The sequence below is a fragment of the Schistocerca americana genome, chromosome 1 (genome assembly GCF_021461395.2).
Source record: "Schistocerca americana isolate TAMUIC-IGC-003095 chromosome 1, iqSchAmer2.1, whole genome shotgun sequence".
NCBI classification, from domain to species: Eukaryota; Metazoa; Arthropoda; class Insecta; order Orthoptera; family Acrididae; genus Schistocerca; species Schistocerca americana.
Genome location: NC_060119.1, coordinates 575,503,429 through 575,521,662, shown reverse-complemented (window position 1 = coordinate 575,521,662; position 18,234 = coordinate 575,503,429). Strand labels below are relative to the sequence as shown.

General features: G+C 41.2%; 1 protein-coding gene across 1 annotated transcript; it reads right to left on the bottom strand.

Moving 5' to 3' along the window:
* Window positions 1-759: 759 nt before the first annotated feature.
* LOC124578418 (ARL14 effector protein-like) lies at window positions 760-15,586 on the bottom strand. The gene is made up of 2 exons (XM_047131232.1): window positions 14,872-15,586; window positions 760-767 (listed from the first exon to the last, which is right to left on the bottom strand). Exons 1-2 carry the CDS (start codon window positions 15,584-15,586, stop codon window positions 760-762), a joined length of 723 nt encoding a protein of 240 aa, XP_046987188.1.
* Between the last annotated feature and the right edge of the window lie 2,648 nt (window positions 15,587-18,234).

Below are 18,234 nucleotides of genomic sequence, written 5' to 3'. Positions count from 1 at the left end.
ATCAATAGAACGTTGCTCGTGTAGTATTACGGAAAATGACTTGATTGTCACTGTAACAAGCAGCTTTAGCTTCAGATTTGTTCACACTTGAATTTATTCAATACATCCACTTCGTGTAGTAAATAACCACTGAGGACAATATAGGGAGAAGCTTTAGTGCACTCCAATAGTTTTGCTCTCTGCATAAAATAATAATTGTTCAGTTTTTATTGCACAGGAAAGATGAAAAAGGTCTGGTAGATTATGTTTACTACAATATCTAAAATCAACTTTTATGAACGAATTTTATTACACAGTTTTGTAATTATGGTTGAAACGCCCGCTAAATCCGCTGGGCAGAACAGATGATTAGGATCGAGGAAAGGGCCAAATAAGGTGTCGGTCAGGTTCACTCAAAATAGTAATATTTTGTAATTTAATAACACCTTTAAACAAAAAAAAAAATGGCTCTGAGCACTATGGGACTCAACTTCTAAGGTCATCAGTCCCCTAGAACTTAGAACTAGTTAAACCTAACTAACCTATGGATATCGCACGCATCCATGCCCGAGGAAGGGTTCGAGGCAGGACCGTAGCCGTCGCGCGGTTCCAGACTGCAGCGCCTAGAACCGCTCAGTCACTCCGGCCGGCACACCTTTAAACCAGAACGACGCATGGCCAAACCTTTAGAACTACGAGTTTCAAAAACGAAATTATTTAACGACAAAGGATTCCAAACAAGAAATCTTAAAGCAACAAGATAAATCTCAAGTGGTAAAATCATGCAGCTAAAATTGCAAATAAAATAATTAACATACATATACACAGCGAGGTTGAGACCCTCAAGGCAAGGGTGAATAGACAAATATGAATAAGACAATAGAAACGGCTGAAGACCCACGATAAAATTTTCAAGATTTTAAAATAATGTACAATGACCTTTCAAAGGCAGAAGGCCATTTTTTTTTTTTAGTAACGATTTAAGTGGGTGAAGACACACAACTGATTTTCCAAAATTCAAAAATATATAAAATCCCAGTAAAAGCAAAAATATTTTCAATCATTAGCTATGATAGGTTATAAACACACTATTAAACAATGGTGAGAAGGACAATAAAGAAAATGGCACTCAGAAGCCTCCAGGGAGGTCGGTCTGCCGTCGTTCACTTAGGTAACACAGGTGGTGAGCCCAACCACACTTGATCCGCCACACACCGTTGGGTGGCTTGCGGAGTATCAATGTAGATGTAGATGTAGATGAACCCAACCAGGTGACAGTCACGGACCGACCGACAACACGACTTACTTCCCACCAATCGGAACATGAGAACTCAAACACAAATACACATATACGTATTAGCAGTCAAAACTAAACACCATGTTGGACAGCGACAACAGGTGAGGAAAGGACGGTGCCTGAAATTAGTTGGTGGCCAAGGGAGGTAACCGGAACACTAACCGCCACAAGGCAGAAAATTCCGCTGGTACACTTGAATTGAAATACGGTGATATAGTTAACTTCACTCAAAAGGAACACTGCCTGAAGTTACGTCAGTGGACAGGCAGGTAAGCAGAACACCAACGGCCACAAGGCAGAAAATTCCGCTGGTGCACTTACTTTAATTGCAGTCAACCAGTACAGTTAATTGCACCACATCGCGGCAGTATTTCAGCAATAGAAACATTCGGTGTTCCTCACAGGAAAACCTCCCCAACAACGAACCACCGAAACGAACCACACGGCATGGACATAGGTTGGGTAGTCGAAACTGCTACTCAACTTTGACGTCCATGGTCGGTGAACCACGAAGCTCGTAGTGATCAGACAGCTCCACACATGCTCCGACACTGTGCAGGGACCGCCAGTGGACCCATCCGACTGCACCGGGAGATAGCTTCCCTGGTCCGCAGCAACCGACCGACTCGCCTCAGTATGCCGACAACATCTAAAATAACCGAAGTGTAAAGTGGGAATAACGCCAACTACACACACACAATCTGAAAAATACTTGCACAAATACCTGAACGATACCCAACAGTAACTAAGCATGCACGAAGACAAATCGGGAGATGATGCACACACACACACACACACACACACACACACACACACACACACACACACAGCCTACTCATGAACGATCGGCGAACCTAAACGCGTCGTCCGGTAGAACGACCGACCGACGATCCACCAAGACCGTGGCCCAACTTAAGTGATGCGTGGTGCCAATGGTCGGGCGAACCATGTCGACGCTGACCTCACTTCTGCTCCAACCCGACAGCACTGGTACCTCATTGGAACTCCTCGACTGGCAGGTCCGGACTGTTTTCCAGACACGTTCCAACTGACTGGCAGCCCGAACTCACGACCTGAACTCGCTTACGACAGACAACAACCGGGAAGTATTAGCAGTTGAGCAAAGATACTACGAGAAGTAAGATATCGATACGCGCTGCTGACGCCTCCCACGGTCGCAGTAGGAGTTTTAATTGACGTAGTGAGGTGAAGTACGTTAAAAACAGGGAGTAAAATACATGATGTCGTGAACGCGAGCCACGTACTGCTCAAAGCTCTTAGACAGCAGTTACTGACTTCAAATACGTAAATTTTTGCTACAACGCGTTAACATATTTTCACCCATGCATAACTAGAGACCATTTCACTTACTACAGAGGATAATGTACTGCATGTACCTATCCTTTCCCAGGTGGCTAGGTACTTCTTTACCCTGTCTGTTTTGGGGGTAATTATTCGATGTGTGGTCTAACGTGTCTTCATGAACTTCAGCCAGTTTCAGTTTGACCAAAATATGCATTTACTGGTCAAACTAATTTAATAGCCACACCTATAGTACCACTTCACAACAAAGCATGTAATACAAGATGTTCACGCTGCATTGTGTCCACTCAAGTACTATTCCACAACAAAGGTGTGTTACACTTTCATATAACATCACACCTTCTTCACATATAAAATGGTACAGTACTACGTAAATCTAACATTGTATCCTCATTTCCTAACACAATGTCTTTATACAGAGAGCTATACAGGATTACCCGCAATATCTGACGTTAAAAAAACACTGGGGAGATTTTCGTATCCTCTCGTTGGCCACGTATCAACTATTAGCCGCACAGAAGAAATAAACAGAACCTTTTTGTAGGTAATTTAATGTTGTTACATTTTTACTCGGATACTTTTTTGCTGGAAGCCACGGTTTCCGAGTTATTATTCATGAAAAACGTACAAGAGGGACCTTCAAATACACCTTCACCCTCACACTCATCCCTTCCCAGTCAGAATTCTAGTTCGTTGGCCGTGGTTTCCCTCCTACTACTGTACAAAGATGTCCGACTACACGTACTGTTTGTGATACTCGATCATTGTGGCCTCTGTTGATTGAGCTAGTACGCCACTAGTATAGTCGGGTGTTTCTTAACATTATTAATTTAATCGTCCCCTGAGGGTAATGGAAGACTTATGTAAACGTTACCCTAAAACTTATTACGTTTACACTTACTAGCACAGTAGTTTCGTAGACAGAAGGTCTGACGAATACAGCGATGTAATTGCTTGTTTTATTCTGTTAAAATTCACAAAACTGTTAGCTAAAATTTACTCAAACATCCATTTGACATTATGTAAGTATGTAATGAATACCATACAAGATCAAAAAAAAAAAAAATTCATGGAGTCGCAAGTTTTTGTACAGTGGCAGGAGCCCATGGACTGGCCGCCACGGACTGCTGATATAAACCCTAAGGAAAACATGTGGGCTGAGATTGCCAACACGGTAACAGAGAACGGGCCATAAAACTAACTAACTGCAGTTGACGCGCTTTGGGACTGCGATCTTGAAGCCAGGAAGGAAGTTGTATCTCCAGGCTGTTACCTCTGACGGTGTATGGATTCTACACTAAGATGCATGACAGAGGTACAAAATTATGTGGGATTCTGGATAAAATATTAGAGTCCTTAAAACGTTTCGTTACCTCTTTATCTTCATTTGTCATTACCGAGGGCCAGTCAAAGATCAATTGTTAATAGCTAAAATGAAATTTGAACTACTTTTGCTTTGATTTACCTTTTTTAAGTGGTCTGAGCTTCTTTTGAATATACAGTTCGTAAAATATTCTATTTTTATTTCATTTAGACCATGTTTAGAATGGCAATGAATTTAGATTCGAGCTTCGAATCCAATTTTTCTCTGGATTTGAACCCTTCAAGATGATACCGTCTCATCATTTCGTTGATGATGCCGAAGTCCTTCAAGGGTCAACAGTAACGATATGCATGGTGTTGGAGTCCCAGGCACCACAGAACTACCTCCAGTCGAATATGTACACATTTCGCTACTGGTGAAGAAACAATAAATATTTCATGACTATTTGTAGCTAAAACACAGTATCGAAATGTGCCAGGTTCGAATCCCTGCTGAGATAATATCACTCGTAACATCGTTTCAGGTTGCAATATCACACCATTGGTGCATATATTTTTAATATCACATCTGATTGAGTTAACAATTCATGTAGTTACCTTGTTCTACTCCCTGTCCATCACTAACTTTACTTCATGGCGTTTCACACTTGGGTGTTGCACTTCATTACATATCTTCCATGGTTACTTCTCAGGGCCAATATAAGCTTCATGGGTTTCCCGGAGTCATTTATTTGCAGGTTAGGACATTCGACAGTGTAAACTGATACTGGTGAACACTTCTGTATTTTCGTCTATTTACGCCTAATCGAGTCTCGATCAGATGTGGAAGCTTCGTTTGGTAAACAGTGGGTTCAAATTCGGATCACGAATAACTTGTCGTGTTATTTAATGAGTGTGACAGCACTTCTGTAGTGTCACTTACAGTAACAAAGTTTTATTTACATGAGTTAGGGACTGTCTCATCTCTAATAACGTGTTAACTAATATTTGTTATATAATGGCATGGTTTAACATCTGGGCTAAGTGCCAAAATGAGCAGTGTTTTCTAGTATTAATCTGACACTCCATTCCTTTTCACATTCGTCAGACATCAGCAAAAACACCCTGTTAGAGCGTTAAGGTCATTAGACTAAATTACTGGTGTTAGGAGTGGACCCCTATTCTATGACAGAGCAAATCAGTTTAACTGTACAAAATTTGTTTAATCTACATCTACGTGTACATGGATACTCTGAAAATCACATTTAAGTGCCTGGTAGAGGGTTCTTCGAACCACCTTTACAATTATCTTCTATTCCAAAGTCGTACAGCGCGCGGAAAGAATGAACATCTATATCTTTCCGTACGAGCTCTGGTTTCTCTTATTTTATCGTGGTGATCGTTCCGCCCTATGTAGGTCGATGTCAGCAAAATATTTTCGCATTCGGAGGAGAAAGCTGGTAATTGGAATTTCGTGAGAAGTTTCCGTCGCAACGAAAAACGCCTTTCTTTTAATGATTTCAAGTCCAAATACTGTATCATTTTTGTGACACTCTCTCCCATATTTCGCGATAATACAAAACGTGCTGCCTTTCTTTGAACTTTTTCGATATACTCCGTCAGTCCTATCTGGTAAGGATCCCACACCGCTCAGCAGTATTCTAAAAGAGGACGGACAAGCGTAGTGTAGGCAGTCTCCTTAGTAGGTCTGTTACATTTTCTAAGTGTCCTGCCAATAAAACGCAGTCGTTGGTTAGCCTTCCGCACAACATTTTCTATGTGTTCCTTCCAATTTAAGTTGTTCGTAATTGTAATACCTAGGTATTTAGTTGAATTTACGGCTTTCAGATTAGGCTGATTTATCGTGTAACCGAGGTTTAACGAGTTCGTTTTAGCACTCATGTGCATGACCACAGACCTTTCGTTATTTAGGGTCAACTGCCACTTTTCGCACCACTCAGATATTTTTTCTAAATCGTTTCGCAGTTTGTTTTGATCTTGACTTTATTAGTTGATAAACGACCGTGTCATCTGCAAACAACCGAAGACGGCTGGTCAGATTGTCTCCCAAATCGTTTATATAGATAAGGAACAGCAAAGGGCCTATAACACTACCTTGGGGAACGCCAGAAAACACTTCTATCTTACAGGATGACTTTCTGTCTATTACTACGAACTGTGACCTCTCTGACAGGAAATCACAAATCCAGTCACATAACTGGGACGATATTCTATAAGCACGCAATTTCAATACGAGCCGATTGTGTGGTACAGTGTCAAAAGCCTTCCGGAAATCCAGGAATACGGAATCGATCTGAAATCCCTTGTCAATGGCACTCAAAACTTCATTTGAATAAAGGCCTAGTTGTATTTCACAGGGTTTCCTAAACCCATGTTGACTGTGTGTCAATAGACCGTTTCCTTCGAGATGATTCATAATGTTCGAACACAATGTTCTAAAATCCTGCAGCATATCGACGTTAACGATATGGCCCCGTAATTTAGTCGATTACTCCTACTACCTTTCTTGAATATTGGTGTGACCTGTGTGACTTTCCGGTCTTTGGGTACGGATTGTTAAGTACGTAGCTAATGCATCAGCATACTCCGAAAGGAACCTAATTGGTATACAGTCTGGACCAGTATCTGTGTTAATTCTGGTGCTACAGAGGATGGTTAGTTTTTGTGACAAGATGAGCGAAAGATTACTCATGGTTGCTCATGTTGACAGTGGACGCAAGCTGGAGAAGCAACAATTTTATGCCTCTGCCAGCGGCATGTACCTTTAGCTGCAACGTGTTGTCAGCTGCATGGCTGCTCTCGCACTCTGAAAATCCTACAAAAAGGTAATCAAATTCTTTACTGATTTTGTCCGCTGGAAATATCCTATGTTTCTCTTTAGGCGAGAAAACATGCATTCATCCCTAGTCTGGAAAATATGGCTACATACACGTGCATAGGTGGAGCAGCATGATCAACGCCCTCTCAGCTATAGCAAGAACAATTAACTTCGTGGCTGTTTCGTTACTCCTCTGTAGGAGCTCAAAGACTCTTCAGCTAATTTCTAGCTGAATGTCAGCCAAAGTGAACGCAGTGTTCACATAAAAATTCCTCTTTTGGCGTCGTACAGAGCGCGATGCGCCCTGTTCTACACTTGACGCTGGTTCAGAGGAGAGTTCTTAAACTTTTCGATAATGTATCTTTCGTAGCAAACTGTCCCCCAACTGTATCCTTTCGCGCTGCACGTCACGGCTTTTTCAGACCAATGAGAGTATTCCTTTCATCTTGTGGAAACTACCCCACCAATCGCAAAGGTCCTACCTTTAAACTGCGTCAAAATATCGCCACTCTTACTCCTTCCACGTTTATTTCAGCCAATCAGACATATTGTGCCTGCTCATGACGCCTATAAGCTACACACTTACATCATGAGAGCTCCACGGGCCTTTTACGTGATCAACTGCGTCTGTGGCCTGTTTGTATCCACCTGCAAATTCCCCAACGCAGTTTTCTAAAGAATTTCCCCGTCACAGGCAGCGCTGTGGCACTACCTGCTCCCCTCGATGTATCTCCCCGAGCATTCGTTGTCTCTCTCGCTGCAGGTCACCATCTCCTATTAGAAGCCTTTCGTTGTATGTGGGCCATGACGGCGCAACTCGCGTCTGCCCCTAAAACAATGCAATTTTTTTTTTCACCTTTCGCTCTTTGACATGCAGGATTTGGGTTCGGTGTGTTATTACTGTCGAACCAAGTGTTACCCCTTTGCATTACATACTTTAAATTTTGATAGGCTAATCTGGTCACTATCGCCGAAGTGTGTATCTACCTGCTACAATATACAGAATCTCATGTAAGGTGCGAAATTAACATTCATTCAAGCTGCCACCTTACAGTAACGATGATGTATAGTCAGACAGTTGTACCTCAAAGAGCTTTGGCGTTTTGAGGACGTGCATAACAGTTCCGTTATGTTGACTGCACTCTGAAGTGGCCCACGTTTTTGTTGTCAAGTGTACTTGGAGGGTTTCTTGACTTCCAGAAGGCGTTAGATGCAGTTTCACACTGCTGCCTAGTGAATGAAACTGAAAATCACGGCATATCTGACCAACGCTCAAGCTGTGTGGAAGACTTAAATTATGGAACAGTGTGATAATTTTCAACGTGATTCAGTGTGATATCTCTTGCTCGTCTTTGCAGCTACCAGCGGAGATAACAAGAACTGCTGCTGTGGACTTAAAGAATCCGCTGCTGTGTAAATTCGATAATCCCTTTAAATCTGTTTTGTACAAGAATGTACCCTACTTAACAGCAACGACAGCTGTTATCCATTATGTTCAGAAATACCATACTGGCTTTCGGCACTGAGCCATGGTAACTGGAATTTCAACATCAGAAACTTCCTTCGTCTTGGTCGTCGCTAGTGCCACCTACATGTGCCACTGTGGAGAGTCTTCTGCCCACTCGTTACGCATGTACTACATGGAACGAAAGCAGAGGGTTAGCGTAAGTCATGGATAACAAACTCGGTGTATCAGTCACCGCAAGATGAGTAATTTAGTGTCTGGTGAAGATGAGCAGGAGGTCTATGAAGTCCAGAAATTATAAACAGTGAGAAACCGACGTTTCGGCCATAGCTACGTTGGGCGTCTGTGGGTGTAGTGACCAGTAGACCAAGAAGAAGTCCACTGTAACCGTGGACGAGACGTTGTCCTCTATAGCATAGTTCATTTTTACAATATGACTCGGTACCATAGATAGAAAACTTTTATATCAAGTGACACTATCCGCGGAAGTATACGAAGTTATATAGTTGCACCATTACCTGTTAACTAGTTCATGAGTACAACAGCAGCCAGGAATTCGGAGGATCGAGTCCTCACGTGGGGAACGGTGGTACACTCTTAGGAACCAGCCTACTAGTATGCAGGTCATCTAGGGCCGCAGTTCCACTGGTACATCCTGAAGTATCTTTATACAAGCCATTGTCAGAACACAGAAAAACAAGATCGCTGCGTTCTGCAGTAGGTGACATGCCGTATTTCTACATCGAACAGCATAAAGCAACACTTCCACAGCCGAGTACGTTACGGGGTCGTGCCTTCTCTGACAACTCACCCGCCTAGAGAGAATATAAACACTCCGGGCTCAGGCAGAAAACTAATAACGCTATTTGAATCCCGCCAGCGTAGTCCCCTGGCCAGTCGAATGTATGGATAGATCACAGTGGATATCACCGAGAATCGTCATTACAACCCCTCGAAGCACTAGGTCGTCCCAGTGGATTTAGGCATCACATGGAGGTCGGCAGATAGATGCAACTCACGGGCTGCTTTAGGCTGATACTCTAGTTGGTCCCCAGTGATCCCGAATCTAACTCGGGTGCCTGTAAATTTCTGCTAGTCGCCGCGCGTTGCAGGTAGCGCCGCCTGCCGCTGGCCTTGCCCTCCCCACTTTACACACTCTAATTTTTTATCCGAGACACCAGTATTGTAACTGGCTGATACGGCACACTACGAATTCCTCTTCCCGGCTTAAATCCTCAATAATTTGCTGGATTTATTCCAAACTCTGTCTTAATCTACAGTTTTTACCGACTACAGTTCCCTCTAGTACCATCGAAGTTATTGCTTGATGTCTTAACAGATGGCCTGCCCTTCTTCTCCACTTCTTGATAGTGTCTCCCACCTACTCCTTTCCTCGTCGTTTCTGCGGAGAATCTCCTCACCCCTTACTTTTCAGTTCGCCTAATGTTCTATATTCGTCAGTAGCACCATATCTCAAATGCTTCGACTGTGTCTATTCCGGTTTTCCCACAATTTCCCTCCGTTTCACTTCCACAGCATGCAGTTCTCCAAAGGTATATTCCCAGAAATTTCTTTCTCAAATTTAGACTTTTGTTTGATACTAGCAGACTTCTCTTAACCGCAAACGCCCCTGTTGCCAGTGCTAGTATGGTTTATTGTCATCCTTGCTCCGTCCGTAGTGGATTATTTTAATGTCTCAGTAAGATTTTCTTAACTTCATCTACTTAGCGGTCACCAATACTGACGTTAAGTTTGTCACCTTAATCAACTCTGCAACCTCCCGTTGCCTTCATCTTTCTTTGACTTACACTCAATCCATATTCGGCACTCATTAGACAGATCATTCCGTTCAGCAGACCCAGTTATTCTTCTTCACTTTGACTGAGGATAGCAATGACATCAAAGATATCATTGCCGACTTTCCATCTTGAATTTTAATTTCACTCTTGACCCTTACTTTCATTTCTGGTATTGCTTCTTCGGTGTGTAGACTGAACAGTAGGGCTGAAATACTATATCCCTGTCTTACAATCTTTTTAATCCGAGCTCTTCGTTCTTGGTATTACGCTGTTATTGTTCCCTCTTAGTTCTTGTACATTACCCGTCTGTCGGTACAGATTACCCCTGTTTTCCGCAGAACTTCTCGTGCCATTGTACATAGTCGAACGCTTTCTTTATGTCAACAAATTCTATGAACATGTTTCGATTTTACTTTAGTCTTGCTTTCACCATCAACCGCAACGTTAGCGATGTCTCTCTTGTGCCTTTACCTTTCCTACAGCCAAAGTGATAGTGATTTAACTTACCCTCAATTTTCTTTTCTATTCTTCTGTGTACTATTCTTATCAGCAAATTGGTTGCATGGGCTTTTAAGCTATTTGTGCACTAATTCTCGCAGTTGTCAGTTCTTGCAGTCTTGGTAATGGTGTGGATGACGATTTTGCGAAAATCTGACGGTGTATAGCCAGTCTCATACATTCTACACACCAACGTGATGAGTCGTCTTGTTGTTACTTCCCCCAATGTTTTTAGACATTGTTATGGAGTGTTGTCTATCGATTGAGACTTATTTGATCTTATGTCTTCCAGAGCTCTTTTAAATTCAGCTTTTGATACAGGATCCCCTATCTACTCTATGTCGGTTTCGCTTCTTTCTTCTATCATCATGAGACAAGTCCTCTCCCTCATTAGAGAAGCCTTCAGTATACTCTTTCCACTCATCCGCTCTTTGCTCTTAACGTTACTTTCCTGGCTTTTAATTTCGCCGTAGATAGTATTGATTTTCTATATACTGAGCCCGTCCTTCCGACAATCTTTTATTTTTCGTTTTCTTCGCACTATTTTGTATCTATTTACCCTTACCTTTCCTGCACTTCCTGTTCACTTCGTTTGTAAGTGAGTTGTATTTCAGTATTGCTAAATTTCCTTGAAAGATATTGTACTTCTTTCTTTCGTCGACCAACTGACGTATTACTTCTGTTAGCAATGGGTTCTTCGCAGTTACCCCCCCCCCCCCCCCCCTAGTACTTGCGTTTTTATTTTCTGACTTCTGTAAATGTTCTTTTTAGACACTTCCATTCCGCTGCAAATCGACTGCCTCGTGTACTGAATGTCTATAGTGACATAGAAATGAAATGAAATGTCGTGTGACGAGGGCCTCCTGTCGGGTAGACCGTTCGCCTGGTTCGGCGACTTGCGCGTCGGTGGGGATGAAATGATGATGATAAGGACAACACAACACCCAGTCCCTGAGAGGAGAAAATCTCCGACCCAGCCGGGAATCGAACCCGGGCCCTTTGGATTGACAGTCTGTCGCGCTGACCACTCAGCTACCGGGGGCGGACGACATAGAAATGTTAGCGTGTCTCTACATTCCTTCGAATTACCGTGTCACACTTCTTTGAGCGTTGCTTCTTCCTGATTAGTAACTTAAACTTCATCCTATTCTTCATCACCGTCTGGTATGATTTTTTTTTTTTTCTTTTAGTAATTTAATTGAAAGCTTTGTTGCTTTGGTAAAAATAAAATTGGTTCTTTTTGTCGTGACAGAATAAATTACTATTAATCACACCAGATTTGTCGGAGAACAGCAGCAACATGTGTAATTGATCCAGCTTTAAGAAACTCTATTACCTTTTAGCGGAAAATTCGTGCGGTACTCTCCGACGTTAGAAAAGTCGTAGTGTTCCGTTCGGAGCAGGAGGCGGCTGTCTTTTCTCCTTCGCGATATCGAAAATTACTAAAGAAAATGAACAGAAATTTTTTTTCGGAGGAAGATCGCGCGGAGAAAACAGACGGAAGTTACATGAAAGAAACCTAAGGGACCAACTGATTGGATTTGTACGAACATATAAACGGAACTGAAAGAACTTGGAATAAATACTATAGGGTCATTCCATGCCAAGTGGTCTAAACCTTCCCACCATCATGTCTCCAATTTTCTTCAAATTTTATCTGTAGCACTAGTCAAGTGCTAAATTAAGTTTCTCAAGATTTCAAGCCTCTAGCTGCAATACTTGCTGATCTACACCCCCTTGTCTGAAGGGTAGTAAGTTCGCATGCGCGCGACATCAGACAAAATGCCATTTTTGGGGTCTCATAAAATTGAAACCAATTCATAAGAATGGTTAGTAAGATGAGACCCTGTACAGTTTTTTGTGCTGATTCAAACGAAATTAATTATAAGATTACTGATGCAAAATCCGGTCAAACAAGTCGACTCAAAGTGTACCCCTAATTCTGTCGTGACTTAATGCGACAAATTTTGACCAATATTCAGACTGCAATAATTTCCTTGCAGATAAAGATATGGACTTGAACTTTTTACCAAGTCTTATCTTTGTGCTGGACATAATACAGCTGGATTTCCAACTACCCAGGCTTTATAGTCGCCTTGCAAAATCTCTTCAAATTTGGCAGTGTCAGCGCAAATGGCTTTATTTACCAAAGTTCAAAGCCCATTACTACAAAATAGTCAGCCTGGATTTAATTGTGAATAGTATCATCTGAAAGAGAAACTCTTGCTCTACGAGATGGATATATTTTTCTTTTGCAACGCTTCCATTAAGTGCTTATTTACTCAGGTCAAAGTATCTTATATTTTGTGTGCGCAGTGCCCTGCGTTGGTTCATGATGGCTGAGCCATTACTGGTTATCACAATAAAACCAGCATCCCCATCGCCATAGGGGCCACGCCCGATAGCCATGCAGTAACAGCCACGGGTGGGTATCTTTACTGCAGGTTCCCAAGCCTGATTACAGGGTGTCTTTACCACAGGATCCCAAGCCTGATTGTGGGTTTCTTTATGCAGGTTCCCAAGCCTGTCTTCCTCAGTTACTTCATCATTCTGGAAGCATCGTTGATTTGCAAGAGAATGCTTTCAGGAAAACTGTATTGCCGACCAGATGATGTCACTGATGGAGCTGGAATAACACCAATGATAAGTTGTTCTGGAATCCAGCAAGTATCACGTCTTAAGGGCCAATAAAATGAACTTGCAGGACCATGAGGATGCATAAAGCTTATGAAAGCATCTTTCTGTTCGACTGAGATTTCAACGATGTTTCCAATCCACCATTTCTTTTCATAAATGCAAGCAACATACTGCCCAGGCTGAAGATCCATGACTTGAACTACTACTTCAGCAGCACTAATTTTGGCCAAAAAAGATGTCGCATCATTAGAAACTCTACTGACCTTAATTGTCGTCATATCAATGGGCAAAAAATGGTGGTTTTCTCTTGTGCCAGCTAGAGTGTGCCCTTGCAGGAATCTTTCTTCTTGAGAAGCTTTTTCTTCTTCAACTTCCTCTTTGCTGATGAAAAAGAATTTGATTCCATTGATATTATCATTGCAGAAGTTGAAAAGATCTTTGGGTGTTAGAATCTGGTTTTCATATGGACGTTGCAAACTTGCTCTTGCTGCCAACCGTTTTGTTGTGCCTCCAATGCCATCACAAGGCGACTTTCCATGGCTTGTTCCAAAGAAATTCCATTCTGCTGTTATTTCAAAATCTTCTTTGTGATAGCATAAGTTGAGAAAATTCTTGAAATTCTTATATTGTGCAGCTGAACCATCACTGAAGTAGTGGATGTGGCTTATTTTGGAAAATTGCATCTTCAGGTAATTGATTACTTTTCCAATGTAAACATGGACAGTAATCGTATCGTGTCGAAGGCAGTCACTAATAACACAAAGATTCACACATTGCACCTCTTCGTTTTCACAGTAGTAGACTACAAATGGATGAACTGTTGCTTGACTGTTTTCCCAGTGAAAGCCTTGCACTGCATCTTGAACAATAAATGAATAGTTTTCAGCAAAATCCATTAGTATTATGAATTCGCCTTCTTTCAAATCAGTTTTGAGAGCTTTCAGGTGCTGGCTTTGATGCTTGGCAATGTAGTGATGACAAGACAGGTTCCAAATTTTTGCTGCAATATCTTCAACATACTCTTCTGTTGAAAGCTGCTTTGTTTCTAAAGTATCCCTGTCGGTATGAATCCATTGTTTGTACTCAATCAGTTCTTCAGGGTCATTATCTTCAAAATATGTTGCAATAACTGCTTCTACACCTTCTGGACCAGGGCAGTTTTCACAACGATGAAGCATACAATCCTTGTTTTCCAAGCTGCAAACAGCTTTGCTAAGAATTTCCTTGTAGTCTTCATTGATTGATGCACCAGTGAGCATAAGCTTGACATTTTGGTGTATTGTACAGACACAAACTGAGTGCATTCCAGCAGAGCCAACTGTAACACACCATTTTGGTCTAAGCTCGCAAAACTTTGAGAAGCCAATTTCTGGTCCATTTTGCTTCTGATAAGACACGTACATTTCCTTCAAATTGCAAAGCAACAACCGCTTTTGCTTGTACACCTTTGTTCCTGAAATTCTCACAGGCACACAGTCTTTCTTCCCTGGACAAAGTCTGCTGAATTCGTCATCTTGAAAAAAGTCATGTACTTTCTGAACAACTTCATCTGAAAGCTTCCTTCCTTGCCGATTTGCTGGAAAAGCTAGAACACCTTGCTCATTCTTCAGTTTTCTCGCTTGCTTTACCATTCTTTCTGATACATTAAATGCTGTTGTCGTATCTTTAATTGTCCAGCTTCTTGGAACCAAGGTCAATATTTGAACTTTTGTCCTACGATTTGACACTTTACATTTTTCTTTCAACTCTTCTATAAGATTATCAAGATCTGCACAATTATTGCATGGGCGACTTTTACTTGAACTTGGCTGTTCATCGTAATTGATTCCTACAGCAGCAGCAATTTGATTCCCAATTAAACTTTGTGCATCCAAGATCTTTCTTTTTGCATAGCTTTGCTTATCTCTTTTACTTAGTTGTCTTCTTTTCAATGGTGAAGCACCAATAAATGATAAACTTTTGTTGATGGCTGGTTCAGTTTCATCCGTTGTGAAATCTTGTTCAGATTGGGTTGATAGTGATGATGAATCTTCTAGCTTTTGGTTCAGTGCCGACATGCAGCGAGGGCAAAGCTTCTGACCAGGTTTTATATCAATCACTTCTTTTTTCTTTAACAGGCAAAGTTTGGCAGCTGTTTCATTATCAAGCAGTCTAAGTCCAGCTTTTACATTGTGATTCCTCTTCTTGAATGGATTGCAACATTTCTTTTGCATCGCTTGATATTCATGTAGGAAGAGGGCTTCATGGTGGAAGCAAATGATGGAATTTTCGTCAAGTTTGGCTTCTGAACGCGAAACAAGCAATTTCTGGTCACATTCTGTGAAATCACTAAACGCTTTGAATCCAGTCTTCTTAGCATAGAAGATAACATGGCACTTCGATGCAGCAGCATCTTTTCCAATTGAACAGGGGGCCAACGATTCTTCTTCTTCATTAACTTCTGACATCTCTCACTGGCCAATCACTGAATAAAACACGAATGAAATATCCAATTATATCAGTAATTCTAAGCGACTATTAAGATTCAAATTCCTAGAAATGAAGAAAAATTAGTGCATCGCGCATACAAAATATAACAACTTTGATGTGAGTTAATGAGTACTTAATGGTCGCGTTGCAAAAAAAACAAATGTCAGTCTTGTAGAGCAAGAGTTTCTCTTTTAGGTGATACTATTCACAAGCAGATTCAGGCCAACTATTTTTTAGTAATTGGCTTGAAACTTTGGTAAATTTTACCGTTTGTGCTGACACTGCCTAATTTGAAGAGATACTGCAGGGCGACCATATGGCCTGGATCATTGCAAATCCGGCTGCATTATGTCTAGCACAAGCATGAAGCTTGGCCAAAAGTTCAAGTCCATATCTTCAACTGCAAGGAAATCATTGCAGTCTTAATATTGGTCAAAATTTGTCGCGTTGTGTCACGACAAATTTTGAAGTATACTTTGAGTCGAGTTATTTGACCGGGGTTTGCATGAGTAATGTTATACATAATTTCGTTGGAATCAGCAAAAAAAACTGTACAGGGTCGCATCTTACTAACCATTCTTATGAATTAGTTTCGATTTTATTAGACTCCAAATATGACATTTTTTTTATGTTGCATGCACACGGACTAAGTACACTTCAGACAAGGGGGTCTAGATCAGCAGCTATTGCAGCTAGAGGCCTGAAATCTTGGGAAACTTACTTCAACACTTGACTAAAGCTACAGTTAAAATTTGACGAAAATTGGAGACCATGATGGTGGGAACTTTTTTCAGTTTTAGACCACTTGGTGTGGAATGACCCTATAGCGATGTCGTCACCACAGCCTCCTGTTCCGACAGAACACACGCTGGATCATAAGCTGCATAAATCTTTTAAACAGGAAGGATTATCATAAGTATAATTAATGAAAATAAGGTTGAGAGATTTTCTTTGAAATTAAATAAACTTCAAGGCTCCAAGTATTATAATATGAAACGGAAACTTACATTAACATGGCCACCCATTGTGGCGGTGGAGCGAATTTTTCACGATATACATTCTCGCTTGTTTGTGGCTACATATATTTTTAATCACTTAAACTCTTAACTTTACAATAAAAATGATTATATCAGATGGAGCACAATACTTTTGCGTCCGACTCGCAACACATTCACAGAAGAGCTAGACAGCGACGCGGCTCCCTGCAGAAGTAAAAACTGGCAATTGTTATTTTGAAACATAGGTGCATCGGTTTTTTTTTTTTACTGATCGATAGCAGCGTATAACAGTTTATAGCTATCGTGATATTCTGCGCTTTTCAGGAGCGCGGCAAAGATATCTGGTTACAACATTCATTGGTATATGTTAGAAGTTCGCACATACTGACGCAAATACAGAAAAAAAAAACTTTTACATGTTAAAAATCGCAGTGATAAAGGCTGTAATGTCACAATGCCTCCCATGTGAGGCATGAAGATTCCGGAAGGATCATCAGGACTCACATGTAGTTTCAAGACATTACTGTGTTTTATCATCTGTTTACTTTCGTTCTAACATAAAATTGGAATGAGTTTGTCATCTAGTTATTTTATGCTTCCAGTACAGTTATGAAAACAAATAGTCTTTCAGTGTCTTTTGTGCACTTCGGCACTTCTCTCAGTTCATTGTAAGGTGTCCTTGCACTGTCATCTTAATTGCTGTTACGGTGAAACAAAATATGAAAAAAAAAACAATCTTAAGTCTAACACACACAAAGATAAATGAATAATACTCTATATAGAAAACAAAACATGTCAGTAGACAAACATACACAGATACATTGAAATAATTACTTAAACAGTCCTCTAAAATTGTCTGTGACCTGTTTGGTCTCGTAATGTTTTTTTTATCCGTTTCATTAGATTCTTTTAGAATGTCGTTGTTAATCAGGACGTTTCACTTGACACTACACTGTACACTTTTATTTGTCACGCGCTCACTTAACCGGAGTCTGCAACGTCTATTCTCGTTCGGTGAGCGGCGTCGTCCGAGAGGTCACGACCCTGGGTAGCGTCCTTTTTTTTTGTGTTCGCTCGTGTTGCCTCTCTAGTGTCTCGCATCAAGCGTCATGTCGTTTACATGCAAATAAACAGAAAGAAACCTGTGTTAGGTTCATGCTATAATGTAGACTTACAGGTAAAGGTTTTATAGGATTCTGGACAGGATTGATAACCTTCCCCTCCAGTTAACGTTTCAGTGCTCAGTAATGCCTTGTCTTTATTTAACTATCTATTGCAAAATATCCGACGTGACTGAATAAATGGAAATTAATTTGAAGCTAAGACTTCTCTTTTTACAGAATAAATAAAGTTCATAATTAAGTTTCACTGTGATAGCTTTAGCAATGTCTCTTGCGTAGTTGTGAGACGGAAAACATTCTAAGGTCAATGACACGCCTCCACAGCGCGCGCGTCGGTTGTGTTTCAAATGTTAATTGTTGAGTCCAATTGCAAGCAGCTCCGCGCTGTTGCCGGTTACTAGTCCAGTGCAACACGCGCTCGTGTATGCTCGTATGAAGTTTAACGTGTGTCACTCGCGCTCTGCTAAAATGAGAACACGCGGAAACACACGTCTAGTGTCCTTTCTC